The 22,192-nt window shown below is 34.1% G+C and overlaps 1 protein-coding gene across 1 annotated transcript in view; it reads right to left on the bottom strand.

The window, feature by feature from the left end:
* Window positions 1–6,265: 6,265 nt before the first annotated feature.
* Window positions 6,266–22,192, bottom strand: part of LOC145693505 (protein takeout-like) — a 47,601-nt gene continuing 31,674 nt past the window's right edge. The window contains exons 4-6 of the mRNA XM_081769572.1: window positions 18,212–18,354; window positions 14,136–14,285; window positions 6,266–6,586 (exon numbers count right to left, since the gene is read on the bottom strand). Of these exons, the coding sequence (XP_081625698.1) occupies window positions 6,426–6,586; window positions 14,136–14,285; window positions 18,212–18,354 (454 nt within the window). The 3' untranslated portion in view covers window positions 6,266–6,425. The remainder of the gene's footprint in view (window positions 6,587–14,135; window positions 14,286–18,211; window positions 18,355–22,192) is intronic.

Here is a 22,192-nt window from a genome sequence, read left to right as displayed (position 1 = left end):
TGGTGATAATGTAGAAAGAAGGGGCAATTGAATATTGATTCAAAATGATGGTCGAAAACCTGCTTTGTGTATAGACACTAAGTCCTTTTCTTGATATATAAATACATTTTCTGAAACAGGAAATTGTCAAATAGCTTACTAAAGAATTGTTGTTAGCTCTATGGGACATTTCATGAGTGTAAGAGTTACGATTGTAGGGGGTTATGACCGTTCCTGTATTTCGGACGTTTTTCTATGTAAAGCTTAAGATTGTGTGAGCATTTTGACATTTCCAAGTGTGGGTGTATTGATTGTAGGAATTATGACCTACTATCATTTCTTCTAATGTACCTGTAGATGCAAAACCTCATTGAAATAACCAAATAAAAAGAATATAAAAGGAACGAAAGTTCCTCGTGGTTTCTGCACTCGTATTTCCGTGTTCTATGCTCTATGGAAAACTTGTCTTAGCAATGCACCAAGTATTTAATCAGATAAAGTTATTAAATCACTGTTTAAAAACAAAAAGAGTAGATTATTTCTATCAGTTGAGTTGTGATGCCTAATAAAAGAATATATTATTTCTATCAGTTGAGTGTCGATGACTAATAAAAGAGTAGATTATTCCTATCAGTTGAGTGTCAATGACTAATAAAAGAGTAGATTATTTCTATCAGTTGAGTGTCGATGACTAATAAAGGAGTAGATTATTCCTATCAGTTGAGTGTCAATGACTAATAAAAGAGTAGATTATTTCTATCAGTTGAGTGTCAATGACTAATAAAAGAGTAGATTATTCCTATCAGTTGAGTGACAATGACTAATAAAAGAGTAGATTATTCCTATCAGTTGAGTGTCAATGACTAATAAAAGAGTAGATTATTCCTATCAGTTGAGTGACAATGACTAATAAAAGAGTAGATTATTCCTATCAGTTGAGTGTCGAAAACTAATAAAAGAGTAGATTATTCCTATCAGTTGAGTGTCAATGACTAATAAAAGAGTAGATTATTCCTATCAGTTGAGTGTCAATGACTAATAAAAGAGTAGATTATTTCTATCAGTCGAGTGTTAATGACTAATAAAAGATTAGATTATGTCTATCAGTTGAGTGTCGATCACTAATAAAAGAGTAGATTATTCCTATCAGTTGAGTATCAATGACTAATAAAAGAGTAGATTATTCCTATCAGTTGAGTGTCAATGACTAATAAAAGAGTAGATTATTTCTATCAGTTGAGTGTCGAAAACTAATAAAAGAGTAGATTATTCCTATCAGTTGAGTGTCAATGACTAATAAAAGAGTAGATTATTCCTATCAGTTGAGTGTCAATGACTAATAAAAGAGTAGATTATTTCTATCAGTTGAGTGTCAATGACTAATAAAAGAGTAGATTATTCCTATCAGTTGAGTGACAATGACTAATAAAAGAGTAGATTATTCCTATCAGTTGAGTGTTAATGACTAATAAAAGATTAGATTATGTCTATCAGTTGAGTGTCGATCACTAATAAAAGAGTAAATTATTCCTATCAGTTGAGTATCAATGACTAATAAAAGAGTAGATTATTCCTATCAGTTGAGTGTCAATGACTAATAAGAGAGTAGATTATTTCTATCAGTTGAGTGTCGAAAACTAATAAAAGAGTAGATTATTCCTATCAGTTGAGTGTCAATGACTAATAAAAGAGTAGATTATTCCTATCAGTTGAGTGTCAATGACTAATAAAAGAGTAGATTATTCCTATCAGTTGAGTGTCAATGACTAATAAAATAGTAGATTATTCCTATCAGTTAAGTGACAATGACTAATAAAAGAGTAGATTATTCCTATCAGTTGAGTGTTAATGACTAATAAAAGATTAGATTATGTCTATCAGTTGAGTGTCGATCACTAATAAAAGAGTAGATTATTCCTATCAGTTGAGTGTCAATGACTAATAAAAGAGTAGATTATTTCTATCAGTTGAGTGTCGAAAACTAATAAAAGAGTAGATTATTCCTATCAGTTGAGTGTCAATGACTAATAAAATAGTAGATTATTCCTATCAGTTGAGTGTTAATGACTAATAAAAGATTAGATTATGTCTATCAGTTGAGTGTCGATCACTAATAAAAGAATAGATTATTCCTATCAGTTGAGTATCAATGACTAATAAAAGAGTAGATTATTCCTATCAGTTGAGTGTCAATGACTAATAAAAGAGTAGATTATTTCTATCAGTTGAGTGTCGAAAACTAATAAAAGAGTAGATTATTCCTATCAGTTGAGTGTCAATGACTAATAAAAGAGTAGATTATTCCTATCAGTTGAGTGTCAATGACTAATAAAAGAGTAGATTATCTCTATCAGTTGAGTGTCGAAAACTAATAAAAGAGTAGATTATTCCTATCAGTTGAGTGTCAATGACTAATAAAAGAGTAGATTATTCCTATCAGTTGAGTGTTAATGACTAATAAAAGATTAGATTATGTCTATCAGTTGAGTGTCGATCACTAATAAAAGAGTAGATTATTCCTATCAGTTGAGTGTCAATGACTAATAAAAGAGTAGATTATTCCTATCAGTTGAGTGTCAGTGACTAGTAAAAGAGTAGATTATTTCTATCAGTTGAGTGTCGAAAACTAATAAAAGAGTAGATTATTCCTATCAGTTGAGTGTCAATGACTAATAAAAGAGTAGATTATTTCTATCAGTTGAGTGTCGAAAACTAATAAAAGAGTAGATTATTCCTATCAGTTGAGTGTCAATGACTAATAAAAGAGTAGATTATTCCTATCAGTTGAGTGTCAATGACTAATAAAAGATTAGATTATGTCTATCAGTTGAGTGTCGATCACTAATAAAAGAGTAGATTATTCCTATCAGTTGAGTATCAATGACTAATAAAAGAGTAGATTATTCCTATCAGTTGAGTGTCAATGACTAATAAAAGAGTAGATTATTCCTATCAGTTGAGTGTCAATGACTAATAAAAGAGTAGATTATTTCTATCAGTTGAGTGTCGATGACTAATAAAAGAGTAGATTATTCCTATCAGTTGAGTGTCAATGACTAATAAAAGAGTAGATTATTTCTATCAGTTGAGTGTCAATGACTAATAAAAGAGTAGATTATTCCTATCAGTTGAGTGACAATGACTAATAAAAGAGTAGATTATTCCTATCAGTTGAGTGTCAATGACTAATAAAAGAGTAGATTATTTCTATCAGTTGAGTGTCGAAAACTAATAAAAGAGTAGATTATTCCTATCAGTTGAGTGTCAATGACTAATAAAAGAGTAGAATATTCCTATCAGTTGAATGTCAATGACTAATAAAAGAGTAGATTATTTCTATCAGTTGAGTGTCGAAAACTAATAAAAGAGTAGATTATTCCTATCAGTTGAGTGTTAATGACTAATAAAAGATTAGATTATGTCTATCAGTTGAGTGTCGATCACTAATAAAAGAGTAGATTATTCCTATCAGTTGAGTATCAATGACTAATAAAAGAGTAGATTATTCCTATCAGTTGAGTGTCAATGACTAATAAAAGAGTAGATTATTTCTATCAGTTAAGTGTCAAAAACTAATAAAAGAGTAGATTATTCCTATCAGTTGAGTGTCAATGACTAATAAAAGAGTAGATTATTCCTATCAGTTGAGTGACAATGACTAATAAAAGAGTAGATTATTCCTATCAGTTGAGTTTTAATGACTAATAAAAGATTAGATTATTTCTATCAGTTGAGTGTCGATCACTAATAAAAGAGTAGATTATTCCTATCAGTTGAGTGTCAATGACTAATAAAAGAGTAGATTATTCCTATCAGTTGAGTGTCAGTGACTAGTAAAAGAGTAGAATATTTCTATCAGTTGAGTGTCGAAAACTAATAAAAGAGTAGATTATTCCTATCAGTTGAGTGTCAATGACTAATAAAAGAGTAGATTATTCCTATCAGTTGAGTGTCAATGACTAATAAAAGAGTAGATTATTTCTATCAGTTAAGTGTCAAAAACTAATAAAAGAGTAGATTATTCCTATCAGTTGAGTGTCAATGACTAATAAAAGAGTAGATTATTCCTATCAGTTGAGTGTCAATGACTAATAAAAGAGTAGATTATTTCTATCAGTTGAGTGTCGAAAACTAATAAAAGGGTAGATTATTCCTATCAGTTGAGTGTCAATGACTAATAAAAGAGTAGATTATTCCTATCAGTTGAGTGTTAATGACTAATAAAAGATTAGATTATGTCTATCAGTTGAGTGTCGATCACTAATAAAAGAGTAGATTATTCCTATTAGTTGAGTTTCGATGACTAATAAAACAGTAAATTATTCCTATCAGTTGAGTGTCGAAGACTAATGAAAGAGTAGATTATATCTATCAGTTGAGTATCGATTACTAACAAAAGAGTAGATTATTCCTATCAGTTGAGTGTAGATCACTAATAACTGCTGTAGATTTTAAATATCGCACGAATGATATTAACTTATATTGTGAAGAGAAGCTGAGATTTTTGGACTTTTAAACAAATTCGTGAAACCAAAGTTATTGATTCAGGATAACCTTGTTAAACTGGTTACGTCTGGGAACCCCATCTTTCTTATGTATTTTACAAACCTCATATACTATCTTGTTTCAACACCGTTTAAAATAAATAATGTTTAAAAACACAGAATAAAAATAAAATATATATCAAGTATAACGAAATGATAAAAACGTGTGTAACGTATCATTGTGCTTTTGTTTTGTCGCTAACACTTATCGTTTCAGCAACGACAAAGTAAAAAGTGGTAATGGAAGGTTCGATATTAGCCGAGGCCATGCGTCCTCATCCAGAAATAAAATATATTAATTCTAGTGAATTTGACAAGCTTCCTAAATCGTAGTTTCAATATTAGTAAATAAAAGTTCTCTGTGTGGAGAAATGATCTAGATAGTTTCTTTTTCTATCTAACTTAATTATAAGCGTAGTCTATCTAACATTTAATTTTTATCTTCGTTTAAGTCGATATTGCTAGAAACTGAGTACATTGATTTTGTTTCAAAGTCTTGATCAGAAATAGCAATACAAATTACTATCTAAAACTTTCGTTTTGCTAGAGTTTGTCAAGATATACGATTTATAAGTTACCACCACAACCAAACAGAAGTTATGATACCCAATTTCTTTTTATGTGTCTTAGCGTAAGTTTCACCGGAATTGGTAGCCCAGACTTCACAAATTTAACTTTTACAAATGGAACTGATAAAAGTTTGATCCAACTTATTCCGCTATTCTTTACAAAATTTCACTGCAAAATATGAACATTTTATAACAGTACCTAATCACATATTTGACCAGAAATTATGGCATTACATTTGGAATTTCAAAAACCTTTGTAACGAGGAAGTCTGTGAAGGTTGAACTTTTACTTTGGAAAAACATAGGTACCTGAAGTTGGTACATCCCCTGTCTGTACTCAACATTCTATTAACTATATTCTCCAGCAACGCTTTTAAAGTACTTTTAAAAGTATTTCTGGTACAGTAGAGCGTCGATTATTCGAAGTAATTGGGGGACATGGGTGTTCGGAAAACTGGTTTGTTCGGATAATCGAACTGTACATGTTTATTTGCCATGCGCGGAGCGGCACGCCTCAACTCTAAGCTGGCGCAACTGTTGCTGTGAACAGCTTTCATACTGCCGCTACTTCTACAGCCAGTGCAAAACCGACAGAAGTGTGCTGATTGTTGAAACACAGCGACTGGCGGCTTGGCCGGTCAGCAGCGCCTTATGAAGGCCCCATTAGAAGCAATGTTTCGCTAGCGGTGGCTCAGTGCGGCGACTACTGTGAGAAACTTGGTTTGGGAGTGAGGGGGATGATGGACGGTAGGGTGGGAGAGTAACAGGTGCGAGCGAATACACAGTTCGGTTAAGCGGTTGTTCGGTTGACCGACGTTCGGATAATCGACGCTCTACTGTATTTCTATTCATTACTGCTTTTCACCAAGATCTCAAAACTTAAAATATATTAACTGTAGTGGATTTAACAAGGTTACTAAATTCTCGTTTCTATATCAGATTAAAGTCGAAGTTTTTAATTTGAAGCAGGTACAAATTGTTGCAGATCAGTATTTTACTTAGGTCTTTTTCATAACATTTTCAACAAAGCAATAAGTTATTACTGGATACGTTGTAGCCAACAGTAACTTACAAAGTAATTTACGTAAATATTGAACCAACATCTAAAAAATAACAGTTAATATTACTAGTTTATCTAAAGTTTTATTAAACATACAAATTAAAACTAATATGTCTTTGTGATCATTATTTATTAAAAATACAAACATTGCACAATATAAAAAAGCTGTTAACGAATTATATATTCAAGGACAAACAATATCAAAGAAACTACGACTTTTTAAAATATTGTGTCAGTCGGTGGATATTATTTATCATCAAAATAATACTGTGATTAATTTTCTCCTTTTGGGAAGAGTTCTGCAGCTGGCAAGCGAAGCGAGTATCTATTCATGACTTCGGTGGTTATTTTGCCGAAACTCTCCTCTAGAGATTTTGATAATTCTCTGTAGTAGATATCCCAGAATGTGTTGCCAAAACTTACAGCAATATCATCTGTAAAGAAATAATATATAAATGATTACTAATTCAAATTGCATATTTTTACTGCTTCAGGATGGAGTCACCTTTATGATTTTTGTGATTCTTCTATTTTGAGGCGGAAAATGAAACTTAACACATCTCAGTATCACTCTGGGTCAATCGTTTTCAACTGGCCAATGACAAATACCTTTCTTATAAGTAGGCATAATCTTCAGTGTAGGCATAGCGAGTTCGGATTCCGGTTGGGAGAGCATTGAATCCATTACGGTAGTTTGGATTCAAATTTTTGATTGTAAACCTAAGTTTCAATTACCTTCGGAGCTGAAATGAGAAGATGTATTTAAAAACAAACAGCAATACTATTACTACAATTGATCCTATATAAGTAATAATAATAATGAAGTATGGGTTGTGATCTAAAGTGAACATGATCCTCAAATAAATAATACCTCTCATCCTTTAATATCCGCTCCCCACATTAGTCTTCATTGCTTAGAACTTTGATGTATATTTTGGGTATAACTCTAATGTACGTAACTGATTTGTATCCACTCAATATATATAGTCCCCGATAAATATGTTTTAGATGCCATTGATACATATGCTATGGTAACCGAAAGCGGTATGGATGATTACTTCGGTTACGACGACCACTTTTAGATTGCTAGTTTCGTTCTCGATATACAGCGTGAAGAAGTTTAGAACTGAATGACGACAACATGAGTAACAAAACGTCTGGCAAAATAGCCCTCCGACTTTAAAAAATTGAAACGATGATTAGGTCATTCGTTTGTACTACGTTTGTATCATTTGTACCGAAAATATTTTCGTTTGTACCATTTTTCTTTTAGGGTAACTTGAGAGGTCAACTGGGGGGCTATCTTGACGCCAAAATAGCCTCCCGTATAACAGCACAAAAAATTGAAATACACCGTTCGAAAGCAAATTACTTGCAACATTTGTACCCAAAAAATTTTGTTTTTACCCCCATAGTTTTCGAGAAAGAGGGGATGACAAGCGCCAAGATAGCCTCCCGTATCACAGTACAAAAATTGAAATGCACCATTCGAAAGTAAATCGTTTGTACTGTTTGTGCTGAAAAACTTTTGTTTGTACCTTTATAGTTTTCGAGAAAAAGGGGATGAAGTTTGGGTGGGAGCTTGTACCTTTATAGTTTTCGAGAAAAAGGGGATGAAGTTTGGGTGGGAGCTTGTACCTTTATAGTTTTCGAGAAAAAGGGGATGAAGTTTGGGTGGGAGCTTGTACCTTTATAGTTTTCGAGAAAAAGGGGATGAAGTTTGGGTGGGAGCTTGTACCTTTATAGTTTTCGAGAAAAAGGGGATGAAGTTTGGGTGGGAGCTTGTACCTTTATAGTTTTCGAGAAAAAGGGGATGAAGTTTGGGTGGGAGCTTGTACCTTTATAGTTTTCGAGAAAAAGGGGATGAAGTTTGGGTGGGAGCTTGTACCTTTATAGTTTTCGAGAAAAAGGGGATGAAGTTTGGGTGGGAGCTATCTTGGCGCCAAGATAGCCCCCTATCACAGCACAAAAATTGAAATACACCATTCGAAAGCAAATAGTTTGTACCAGTTGTACAGAAAAAAACTTTTGTTTGTACCATCATTGTTTCTGAGAAAGTGGGGGTGATATTTGAGGGGGCTACCTTGGCGCCAAAATAGCCCCCATATTACAGCAAAAAATTGAAATTCACCATTCGGGAACAAATCGTTTGTACTGTTTGTGCCGAAAAAAAGTTTTGCTTGTACCATAATAGTTCTCGAGAAAGAGGGGATGACCTTTGTGGGGCTATCTTGTACGAAAGATAGGCCCCGTAATGTGTAATTTTTTGCATATCCATTAATAAGTATTATCTGTATATTCATGTGAACAAATGTGTATTTAGAATTCTGATTGTGCATATCCAAATAAAAAAAGTTTTTGCGAATGACTCAACGTTAAAATTGAATCGGCGAGTGGGGAAATAGTGTGAGTCCAAAATAAGCCATTTTGAGGTAAAGGGAAAAGTAACACTAAAGATGTAGAACTGCAAGTTGTAATGAGGGGCAGCACAATTCGCAAGAACTCGCACGTTATAGCAGAATGCTATAATGTGGACTGTACATTTGTGGCATTAGCAAACGAAAGTTCTTTCTTCAAATATCTCAAAATGCGTTTTTGGACTAGTAGTGTTTTTCTACTCACGAATTCAATAAAATTTTCTCTATTTCTGTCCTTTTCCGTAAGTAAATACTGTAAAAAGAATAACAAAGTGTGTACAAATTCAGAAATAAATTGGATTGGCAGAAATCATCTTAAAATGAAAAAGAAATATTTACTGACCTAAACTGCGTCTTTGCACGTTTCAGCTTTACACCAACTGAAGAAATCAACTGTTTATATCTGTCACATTAGCGGCTGGAGAAGCTCGCCGCTTTCATAAACGAAAGCCGAAAGCAAGTAGGCTATTGTTGAATAATACCGTATTTACTTAAGGAAATGGGCAGAAATATAAAAAATTTAATTGAATCGGTGAGTGGAAAAACACTACTAGTCCACAAAACGGATTTTGAGATATATGAAGAAAGAACTTTCGTTTGTTAATGCCACAAATGTACAGTCGACATTATAGCATTCTGCTATAACGTGCGAGGTCAAGCAAATTGTACTGCTCTTCATTACAACTTGTAGTTCTACAACTTTAGTGTTATTCTTGCCGTTACTTCAAAATGGCTTATTTTGGACTCACACTGTTTTCCTTCTCGCCGATTCAATTTTAGCATTGAGTTTTTTCCAAAAAAGTTTTTTATTTTGGTATGCACAACCAGAATTCTAAATACACATACATTCGCATGAATAAACACATAATACTTATTAATGGGCATGGAAAAAGTACATATTACGGGGCCTATCTTCCGTACAAGATAGCCCCCCCAAATGCCATCCCCTCTTTCTCGAAAACTATGAGGGTACAAACAAAAGTCTTTTCGGTACAAATGGTACAAACGATTTGCTTTCAAATGCTGTATTTCATTTTTTAATGATGTGACACGGGGAGGCTATATTGGCGCCAAGATAGCCCCCAGTTGACCTCTCAAGTAACCCTATAAAGAAAATGGTAAAACGAAAATATTTTCGGTACAAACGGTACAAACGTAGTACAAACGAATGACCTAGTCATTGTTTTAATTTTCTAAAGTCGTAGGGCTATCTTGCCATACGTATAACAAACCACTCGTATCGTTGAAAACGGTCGTTTAAGTTGACACTACGTCTTACGAATCCGAAGTTCTTCTTTTGTTAGGAGTTCACTTTGTAGTGTTAGTAGAAGTCCTTAGATTAACATATGAAAACAAATCTGACAGACAGATCATTACATTGAAAACGGCCAGGTAATTTGCGAGCAGTGATTCCGAATCTGAATTGCATTACTTCTCAAACTTGACGTAGTCAAAGCCATCACAGATAAATGATTCAAGAGAAATGATTCGGAATTTGAAGGATGTCTTTCGATAAGTCTTCATGTTCTTGAGATAGGGAAAATGTTTAAAATCTATGGTTTCATTGTCATTGGTTAGTTGTCTTAGTTTATGCGCTAGTCTTAATTAATTGTTTAGTTTTCGTTGCTATTCCAATGAATGAAACTCATGGTGAGATTCAGCTCTAATTCAGTGTCTCTGTTAAGATTATTGCCTTCCTTCATTGCTACGGTTCTTTTACATTTCTCTCCCAGTATCCTGAACAATTTAATAGCGAAGTAGATTCTGAAAAAGACATATTATGTCCCGCAATTATACTGTTTTGCCAACCGCAATTTAATGTAATTAAAATGTTCTTTGCGGTGAATTTCAACAGTGCGCTCAGTCTCTTCATTATAGGTTTTACCTCATTTGCACGGAATGCGATATAGTTCTAGTGTTCTAAGGTCTAAATCATTATCAACTGGGTGTAGCAGAACCCTGAGTTTGGCAAGAGGTTTATAGATAAATATTCCCTGCTTTGTTAAGATTCTACTTGCTTTACTGACACATGGACAATGTATAGGAATCGCAGTTCCTCTTCGATATCTTCTTCCCCTGATGATCTTGGACGATGTAACATGCTAACGTCTCTTTTTAGGCTCCATTGCTGTAGCCATACATATTAATACTGAGCCTTCTTTAGCTGTTGTCGTCTTCGATGTGGATTTATCGACGTTCTTTTTCTTTCCTTGGGAACTTGAGAAACGTGACTATCTCGTTAGCATCAAGGCTAGTAACAAGTACAGAATATAATAGGGGTGTTAAAATTTTATATTGTTTGTGTGTTGACCTTTTATGCAGTGTAAAGCATGTTGAAGCGTGTCTTACATAACATGATAAAATGATTGTTACGTTGTCCACAATGCTATTGCATCCCGATGCATTTGTGATTTTCAGTCAGAAAAAAGATGCAAAGATACATGCGACTCTAGGCGACACGAACCATTGATGGCCGTTTTGAATTGGACTTGCTTATGATCGGGCTCACATCCTTCATTAGGTGCTTAGTTCCCTCAATGGGCCGGGAATCATCATTCTCAGTAAGAATCTGGTTCGCTTCGACTCACTCCTGTCAATTGTTTTTTTTTTTCACGCGCTACGCTTTTTGGGAGTCATGCTAGTTTGGATTCGAGCCCAATAATTTAATTTGAGCTCGATGTAGTTCAGGTTTGAGCTCGCTCTTAATAGCGTTCGGACTCACTCAGGATCACCCTCAATTGTGAGCGCAAGTCTCAGACTTGCGAATTTAGATATTTCTGCTGTAAACATGCCCACTGCTCCCTACTCACACCGTATACACGAAAATCACTGTCGTAGTGACATTCTCTCTAAAACTAACTAACTAACTAACTCTATGGTCTACCTGGAGATACCTGGAGATTCAATGCCGCTTTCACAAAAACTTTCCACTGACTTTTATCCTAAGAAAACTACATCCAGTTTCTACTTTGTATTCTTATCTCTGTGAGATCCATCTTAATGCTGTTCTCCCATCTGCGCCTAGGTCTTCCTAATAGTCGTTTCCCGATTGGTCTTCCAGTTAAGAGTTTGAAAGTGTTCCTACTTTCTTCCATCCTGGCTACATGACTTGCCCACCCGAGTCTACTAGACTTGATGACCCTAACAATGTTTGGGAAACCGTATAAATTATGTAGTTCCTCGTTATGAAGTTTCCGGCATTCCCCATTCCCGTTCCTCTTGGGTCCGAATATTCATCTCAGCATCTTGTTCTCAAATAATTTTACTCTATATTATTCTCTGAGAGTAAGCGATCATGTTCCTTAAATATAAAGAACAACAGGCATCATTATCCTTTTAAAAATTAAAACTTTAAATACCTCGTCAAAATCCGCGACGACAAGAGATTTTGAACTGAATAATAACAAGAATTCCTTGCTTTTATTCGACATGTAATTCTTCGTGAATACGGTTTTCGTCTGTTAATTTTAATCCTAGATATTTGAAAATATCCACTTTATTAAAAGTATTATTTGATATTTTATCGCATCCATAGTTTGTCGTATTACGATTTCGACGAACTTCCATGTATTTAGTTTTCACTACATTTACTTCCAAACCCATGACCTTGCAAGCTTTTAATAAGTCCTCTGCACTTCGTTCTATTGTTCTCCTCTCATTCTCTATTAAAGGAGCTAGCGGAATAAGCATGTGAAAACTGCGCCTAAGCATATCTGCACGAAATTTACAGTATCGATAAACATTTATCAGAAACTCAGTTTTCAAACGTTTCAGCCCCCCAAGTGCTTTTGGAAGGGTGCTAGGAGGAGGGAAGAAACAATGAAATTATTATTTTTTCTCCTGAACGGCTGAACTGATTTGCACGAAAAAAGATGTTAGGTGTTCTCAACAAGAGAAAAGTCGGAAAATATTTTTTTGATATTTTTGGGGGTTGAAAATTGAAGTCAAAAAGTTTTGGAAATTAAAAAAAAAATAGTGGAAGACTAGCTGGGACACCTACAAGTTTTTGCCAGTTTTGTATTGAGAGAGTCCCTATTTTGTATTATTTATCATATGCGAGATACCTATTGAAAATCATTCGGCCAGCTGAAATAGTAAAACGTTCACGATGATGAGGATGAGAATTAATTTCTTTTAATTCATTCTTTATTAGATCATATTAAACACAAATATACAGTAATAACATCGAAACAAACTAAACACATAAATACTTATTAACAATAGGCATATTATTAACCAACTGCTACAAAACAAGAGCAATTACTAAACAAAGATCTATATATATAACGGAACATTGATTATGAGTAAAATTAACACAAAAATGCGAGAATGTATAATGTCAGTTGATGTACCGCAGTGGCGTAGCCAAGGGAGGTGCGAACAGGGTCGAGAACCCCCTTCATCCTCAGAGACCAATTACCATTAAGACAAAAATACTTGTTATCATAAGATTCCAATGTTATAACAACTTCATCCCCCCATTCAAAGATATTAGTTATCCTAGTGGTGTACAGTGTGTATCATATGTATACCACATAGATGCTGACCTATGTATATTTGCCATTTTTTCACTATGAGGTACCCTCTCAAGACAAAACTGGCAAAAAATTGTGGATGTCCCAGTTAATCTACCACTAATTTTTTTGAAAATTTCAAATTTTTTTGACTTCAATTTTCAACCCCAAAAATCTTCCGAAAAGTATTTTCGGACTCTTCTCTTGTTGAGAACATCTAACATCTTTTTTCATGCAAATCAGTTCAGCCGTTCAGGAGAAAAAAAAGATAATTTCAATTTTCCTTCCTCCCTCCTAGCACCTCTTCAAAAGGGCTTGGGGGGCTGAAACTTTGGAAACTGAGTTTCTGATAAATGTTAATCGATACTGTAAATTTGGTGCAGATATGTTTGGGGGCAGTTTTCACATGCTTATTCCACTAGGCCATTTACATCATCAGCGTGCGCCATAACCTGGTGAATACCATTCAATTCTAGGTCCTTGTTGTTGTCTTTGTTTTCAGTTATAGCGTATTCCAGGACAAAGTTGAATAACAATGGCGACAATGCATCTTCTTGTTTCAGGTCATTCTTGACGTGAAAGCTCGTGAACAAAAATTTTCCTACGCGGACTTAAATTTGTGATTCATTTAAACATATCTTAGTTAATCTAATTAGCTTTTCATAATGATCTCTACGTGCACATTTTGTTTGTTATGAGCAGCGGTCTGTCTTAGCACGTGTTAACGTTTAACATCAACAGAAAAGTGTCACAAATATAAAAATACCATTGTTGAGATATGTTAGTGAAAATGGTTCTAGGTTCTGAGAGCTTTGTGTAAAATATCACCACTAAAAATACATATTCTCCCTTACCTTAAGAAGCAGTTGCGTCATTTGTGAGCTTACATTACACTTCAGAGGTGCCCATCTTCAATTTGTTCTAGTGAAAACTTGATTTTAAGTTATCACTTTTCCATTAAGGGAACAAGATACCCACGTTAAATAATAAACAAAGCCAATACTATAATTGGATATTCAAGACAAATGACTATTCTTGTAATAAATACTTACTGAAGAAATTCTCCCTTCCAAACAAGCCATCGAAATAAATTTTCATATCTCCAATTTCTGGTTTTACATTAAAATGTTGGAACTTGATATAAGTGACTCCATTTCGAGTCACAGGGGTAGCTTCGGCTGTAGCAGGAATACGAATATCACCTGGAAATGAAACAATAACGTACTGTTAACATGTTGTTAAGCTGTTATCACATAATACGCTCAATGTTATCAATCATATAAATTCTCACCTCTTTGGTATTTTATATCGTCCTAGATCACGCCATATCTCCATACTTAGCATAAATACCTTTGCAACGATAAGCGTACGCTTAATTCTAAGTAAAGACGTATGTGGTTCGCTTCCTACATGTAACCATATTAGAAAATATATTTATTAAGAATTATGCACCTTCTAAGACCAGTATATTCATTGATTCCTTTTCTGTGATAAGCCAATTGCAATAACACCTCACTCTATTTCTTGAATATGTCCAGCCTATCTGCCTTGATATAATATCTTGTATAAAATGTCCGCCTACCCATTTATATTGTGGAACTTTAACATTAATTTATTTTTAATTTTCTAATTAACTTCCTGTTTACTTGTTACAAGGGCATTTAAGTCTATAAATTGTATCGTTTCCTCACCTTTAAATTTTAGTGATCCTGTAGTGTATTTTATATAATTAATTACGTTATAATTATATTCTATATCGTAATAATATTTTATTTCTTAATGATTGCTACTTAACACAACACCCTGACCAAAATTTGCTGTGAGCTCGCGTTTTAAATTACAAGATAGAATTTCATAATATCCCGAGGACATTTAATTCCGGCAAGACTCAATATACTATAATAGTTAGCTTCCTGTCTTTTTAAATAGCCTATCTATGAGGAGAGGTAATAATACCCTCGTAACTATTGCCTTTTTTGGGTGTCTGTTCTTTGTTTAAAAGGCGAGACTCTAAAAAATAATTTAATAGCCTGTACAGAATTCTGATATGCATTGTTACAATTTTTGTTAGTGCCATATCAATAACTTCAAGATATCACAACTACAACTAAATGAATGCTATGCTAAGTACTCGGTGTATTTCTCGTAGATTTGTGTATAGCTATTTGCTGCAACTGAAGGACTCAAATATATTTAATGCAACTGTAATAATGTAACATGTTAGTACAAAATTGAAAATTGTGAAGGTAGTGTTTGTAAATTGTTCTTCTGCATTGGCGAACATAATTAGACTGTGACCCATACTAGGTTTGTAGTATGTTAATGTGAACTCACAACCACCCATGTTAGTTATATCCGCCACTGCAGTAGACGATTTTGAATGTGCGCATTGGTTGGGAACACTGCCAGACTGGGGTGCTTGGGAGATTGAAGGGCACTAGACGTGGCTACCCTAAGTGATCGAGACAAACAGCAAACTAAAATTTAACAATCCAAATGAAAGTGATAAAACTCTAATATATAACACTAAGAGAATAAATTGGACTAAATTTTGGGAGACAATTAAATTATTACAAATTGAAGACGATAGCGATGTTGATACAATAGCTGAAACATTGGAAACTGAAATAATTATACCAATTAAAAGTTCAACTAAAACACGAACATTAGATGGAAAATTAAATTAAAAATAACTCCTGTTGGAATAATGAACCAAGAGACTTAAAACTAAAAACGAGAAGAGCTAGGAAATTATATCAAGAAACGTGGAAAATAGAATTGAAAGAAATACGACTAAGAAAATACAGGGAGCAAAAAGAAATATATCAAAAGAAAATAAAAGAAATGATATTGTGTATGTGACAGTGTTGTGAGTGGTAGTGTAATAAATACGTATGAGAAACAATGTGATAAATGCATACGGAATCATGGAAGCAAGAAGAAACTACTTGACAGTAAACACCAAATGAGAAGATGTTTTTTACACTGTGTTCTGTTTATTTCTAACTTTTTTAAAACTTTCTGAGTAGTTAATGGGCGGCTTCCCAATCATTTATATTATGTATTAATCAATTATTTTGTTTCTTCTTTCGGGCTATTTTCTGCATGTAAAAATGATAAATAAAGAAAAATAAAACAAAACAAAAAAGATAGATAAAATGGCATGGTTTTAAATATTATGTGCAATGCTGAAATGAAATGTACCTCACCTCAATCTCCTGAGGTTTGACAGCCGGAAAGACAGGGAGATAATAAAGAAACATTAAAGTATAAGAGAGAGAATAAAGGCAAGAGGCAGTTCCGTCTGCCATAAATAAGTCCGAAAGTAATCGGCCAAGGCAGGGGAAAGTGGAGGCTTAAAAAACTACACTATATCAGGTATTAAAGTATTTCTGACCAAACCTGAAATTCAAGTCAAAGTTGTCGTACCAATGACTGATTCTCATCATCGTGTCTATTTCACGTGATATTCTTGATATGGGTATTCTATTTAGAAAATTCGGCAGCGGTAGTCCTTCTCGTAGTGTACTACCATTAATATATCTAAATTTCACCGTAGCGCGGACTACTCCTAGTTCGACACAAAAATATCTTCGTAAATGTAGTTTCTATTCCGGAGGTTCAATCGTATCAGTACATAGTTCAGTTTTTCGCCAAAAATACATATCCTGTTACTAACAAGAGTTTTTAATTTCATCAGAGGTGTCAAAATATTATCAAACAGAACGGGCGATATATCATTGATTAACATTTGTTCACAGATTACCTTTAAAAAATACGGAAAAATAGGCTCTATTTGAAAACAACCCAATAAAATCTTGAAGGAACCTATAGATATATGTGTTTGTATATAAGAAATCTAATTTCGAACGCATTGCCCTGTGATGTAGTTTGATCTTCAGTTCTCATCAAACTAGAAGAATGTAGTTAAAAGTCAGAGGATAAACATAGTATTGACAAAGACAGCAAATCAATCAAACAAACAAACAAACAAAAATCGAGCGCGAAATGTATGGATTTGCAGATCAAAAACGACCATTTTGCCACACGGGGTTCGCTCATTCTCAGACTCACTTCTCTCAATAAAGCTCGTGGCCACTGTAGTGCGTCCAGTAAGAGAACGTCTCTGACAGCTCGCAGTGACATTGCCACTACTCGCGTGTCAAGGTTTTTTTCGGTGCAACTGTAGTGGCAATTTAATTAATGGTATAAGACAGAGTGATCGTGGTTGGTAACACTGGTATCAAAGTAGGGGCTGCAATGTCCCACCGCATGTGGTAAGAAACGTCAGAGACCATCTCTTGATGGCCGTGCTATAACGTTGAAGAAGCTCACACTACCTCGGGTTTCTTATTCTCAATGAAGCTCAGCGCTCACTGAGCTCATTGCAGCTTGTTCTTCTTAGGACTGTATCCTCAACAGGACTTTGGTTCTGGCTCGTCATGCACAATAGGATTCGTGCATATATATATATATATATCAGTTTGTATTTTTTATACTCCATTCTTAGACAAATGACTACTCATATTAAACTGCTACAATAACTGTTTCTCTCTGTCGCTGCATCAAGCATAAATGTGTACTCCAGCTTCGTACCGTGGACAATTAAGAATTTAACAATTTCACCAAATAGCACATACAGTACATCAACAGTTTGTATACGTTGCAAACTTAAAAATCCGAAACGGTTAAGAAACAAGAGCCGTTATATTTATACCAATCTGTAACGTAAATTAAACACACTTGACGAAGTTAACGAATAAATGTGAAATGATTACAAGATAATCTCCATAAAATTGTATAATACAGGAATATCTAGAAACATGTCTTAACTCTACTTCTTTTATGGTATATTAAATGAATTTCCGGAACAATATTAATTTTTCTTTTAATAATAAAAAATACTAATGTACAAACATTAGTTCTCTCCAATGACCTAGTGGCTAGCGCAAATACTTTTGCTACACTGATTCTCGAGTTTCGTTCCCGAAGGCATTACGATGGTGCGATTTCCATCGTACTATATTGAAGATGCACATGCTATATAGTCTCGGTGTTGAAACGGACGCTAAACATCAATCTGACCAACTAACAAACATCACTAATAAATATGTTGAAGTATACTTACTGGCAGTGATATTAAAACGTCCTTTGCCTGTGAGAGGGAAGAAAGCTACTCTGGTATCAGTCTTGTAAGTTCCCTCAATGTAAAGGGTTGGCAGTCTTATAATTCCTTCTCCATTTACATTAAACGAATCGTCTAGGTTTACCCTGGAAAATAAGAGTTAAATTCATTATGGAATTCAAATAAACAATTATATTCTTTAGAAGTAGTAAGTTGGTTATAATGAAGAGACAAAATTGACGAATCTCTAATATAAATTGAATATGGGTTTCTCAGTCCATAAGGCAGTTTCATAATAGAAAATACGTGATTGGCATTATAAGAACAAGGAGAGATATTCAAACTATTAGTTATAAAACTGAGCATAATTTATCATATGCAATCTACTATCCTTTAATTAGTGATGGGCAAAAAGAAAGAGTTTTTCATTCTTTTCTAAATGATTTTAGTTTTTGAAAAGTTTCAGAAAAGTGTTTTTTTTTATAACCGAATAAGTTTTCTATGAAAACGGTTTCGATTCTCAATCAAAAAAGGTTAGGTTTTCTATCGAGACCGGTTAGGTTTTCAGTGAAAAATTGAACTGCTTTTGGAGAAAATCGAAATGATGTCTTTTCGGTATAAAACAGTTTCCGGTTTTCTTTTAAAAAATTGCTTTTTTTCTAGTTTATTGGTTAAAAGTTTGAAAGTTATCAAGTTAAAATGTAGAAGCAAAAATGAATTACGCAGGTATGTTTTTATAGACTGTTAAGAGTATTGAATAGGAGTTCCAGACTTCAATGGCAGATAAATGATATGAATAGATTTTTGAAGTTGGAACATTTTTGCATCTTTATCTGGTTATTTTTTTAACACGTTTAATCGTTGTCGTACTATTTAGGCAACTGTAGATTTAGAAAATTTACAGAAGAAATTCATAATGTTATTTCAAAAGAGAAGTATATAATTTATCAAAATATATGGGGATACAGCTTTATCGTTACGGATTATGACCAAAACATTGCACTGACTTACGATTCAGCTTATCATGCCTTCCTTATGAATTATTGCGTGGTTAAGAGCATAGTTTCTGTTTTATTTAACATTTTTCAGAATTACATTATTTAACTTTTATTCATTAACCTCATCGCCTTCTTTAGCCTTCAAGGCATAATAATGGGACGTAAACCTGAAAGATTTCACTTCAATTTTTCCGTCATTATGAGGTAATTGGAGAACTACATAAATTAGAAAGTAGCGAGCTGAGGCCCAGAAAGTTAGAAACAATGATAGTTCACAGCTGGTACGATGATCACGCATCTTCCAGTTAAACATGCAACAACTGGCTAGCCATTGCTTTTAACGGATTGTAGCGCCAATGAGTTTAATAGTCCTTTCTATTTCTTAACTAAATTCATCAGTATTTCAAAATCGTGTAACTAAAGGAAACTGGAAAGAACATGACATGTTTGTTGTCTGTCTCTCCTGCAATTCGGCTCATTTCTGTATACCGAAATAAATTGCCATGATTTCGCAATAGCACATGAAAATTTGTGTAGCCATGCGGCGAACAATTTAATCAGAAACGCATAAAAATGACTCATCCATATCAATAAGAAAGGTCATAAAAATCAGAATCACTGATTAATACTGAGAATGTTATTTCTTTTATTTGAGAGGGATCCTGTCAATAATTTAAGGGAGATGAGTTTGGATTAACTAGGAGTGAGTTAGAAGTAGGTACGTAATGCTATAATAAGAGTGGGTTTTATTCTTCCTATGATACATAGCTCGAAGCTTAAATTTTTCTTACATATCCCTTTTAAGAATGAAACAATCTCAATGGGGCAATCCTACAACAGTTAGTTCTGATTAAAATGCTTAATTAATCCTCAAATTATACAGATCAGTTAAATTTAAAAGCAGTATCATTTAAAGAAATTTAGAGGTAAAATAAGGCACTCAGCATCAAATACTCCCCAGGAATAAATTTAAACAGGCCACGAAAGGCGTCCTTTAAGAAATCATAAAGGACAAAGTGAAATAGAAGTTAATTTGTAATATCCCATATAACAATAAACAGTTGTTATGCAGTTAGCACTGAGATATAAAAATTAATTCACTAATTGAATCGGTCGTTTGAGAAACACGACTTGCCTAACAAAAATCTATTTTATTTTTATGATTCAAATAGCATCTGCAAGAATAAATCTAGAGATATCAAGAGAAACTCTACTAATGCGGTGTATAGAAAGTGTCCGTTCTGGGTACTGGACCGTCAGAAACCAAGAGAAAAACAGGAAGCAGCGAACACGAAACGTTGCTCGCAATGTACTGAAAATTGAGTGTATGGACAAGTCAGGTTTCTCAAACGATAGATTTGATTGCCTATTACGGTTGCCAACTTTTGGAAATGAAGAACCAGACACCTTCCTGGAGTATGTATACTGTTAAAGATTGTTGCTTGTCAAAACTCTGAACATCCTGAACGTGGTTACTTCACATAAAATTCAGCGATTTGGAGTTCGAATTTAATAACTTTTTGAAAAATTTATTAAACTTACTTGTTCCAGTTTTGGTTGAGTCGGTACATGCAGTTTTTTAGTCTGCCATTAATAATACATCGTATACTTAAAACAGAAAACTAATATAATTAGTAATATATTGTAATTATGGTATGCATAAAATATACTTGTAAAATAATTCTTACGAGTTTCGCTGGGGTTTGTAATGTCTCATAATGTATACATATTTTTAGCGGCTCTGTATGCATTATTTAATTGGATGAGGTAGCTGAGGATGAACCAGTGCTAGTTGTGCTCTTCAAAATGTACTTTTGTTGACCTTTAGTATTTATGATAAGTACAAAAAAAAAATTTCCTGCCTTCAACTCTTCAGCAAATTCCGCGACACGACAGGTCCATATCAAAGCGCATTATAAGCTCTACTTTAACCATGTTTAATGACAAACGATTCTTTTCAACACTCCAAAATAATTTGAATAGACCAGAGAGTAGAACTAGTAAGAGGAAAAATTATCGGACATTTAACGTCCGGTTTTGAGGTTGTACCGGACAACGGACAAGGAGGTCAAACCCCGAACTGTGCGGTAAAATACCGGACGATTGGCAACCCTTCCTATATGCAATTTTGAAAAATATTTGCATTGATAGGCATGAGATTACACACGATTAAACACACAGTTGTGTTATAAATGGAGTTCGAGGAACTACAACAAATTCGGTTATGTATATAAAATTAAAAGAAACACAGTCCCCAATGCCTTACTAACTCTTAGTCTAGCAAATTTTAAAATTTCTAATCAAAGATGAAGTTCTCCATTACTTGACCGAATATAAATTTTAATATATTCAAATTAAAATGTTTGGGACTATAAATGTGCTTATTTATTTGAAGTTGCAGAAACTAATATTTTGTGTAGGGATTGTCCCAGTGTCTTAGGCATCCGACTCATCTATGCTACTCACCCACATCCCACTCCTCAAGAAAATCACCTATGTAATAACACATAAGATTATAGGCATTAAATGACGATTTCGGCTGGTAGCTTAGTTATAGAGATTAATATGTTGCCCCTTCGCAACTTCACACGTAACTAATAAGAGTAACGGTATGTTGCCCGGTGTAAGTCTTCGTCAAAGACATTTAGAGATACTTAGTTAAAGAATTTTATATGGGCATTTTATTTTAAATAATTATCCCCATGCTGTTTTTAAAAGGAACCTGAGTAGATGGGGGGCACCTGACCCCCGGTAGCTGAAAAATCGCCTTTTTTTCCATGGTCTCCTGAGAGCAAGGACTCAATTTTCCACTGTCTCACGATACGCTATGACCCACGCCCCGTCCACCCATGGTCTTTTACGACCTCCATGTTAGGGGTGAATTTGTTCCCTTTTATGAGCACTTTTAAGGGGGTGTACTCGTTCCCTTTTATGAGCACATTTTAGGGGGTGTACTCGTTCCCTTTTATGATCACTTTTCCACCCC

Source organism: Thermobia domestica, chromosome 8, assembly GCF_964235325.1.
Source record: "Thermobia domestica chromosome 8, izTheDome1.hap1.1, whole genome shotgun sequence".
In the NCBI taxonomy this organism is placed as follows: Eukaryota; Metazoa; Arthropoda; class Insecta; order Zygentoma; family Lepismatidae; genus Thermobia; species Thermobia domestica.
The sequence above is the reverse complement of the archived record's forward strand: the minus strand, read 5'-3'. Positions and strand labels throughout refer to the sequence as shown.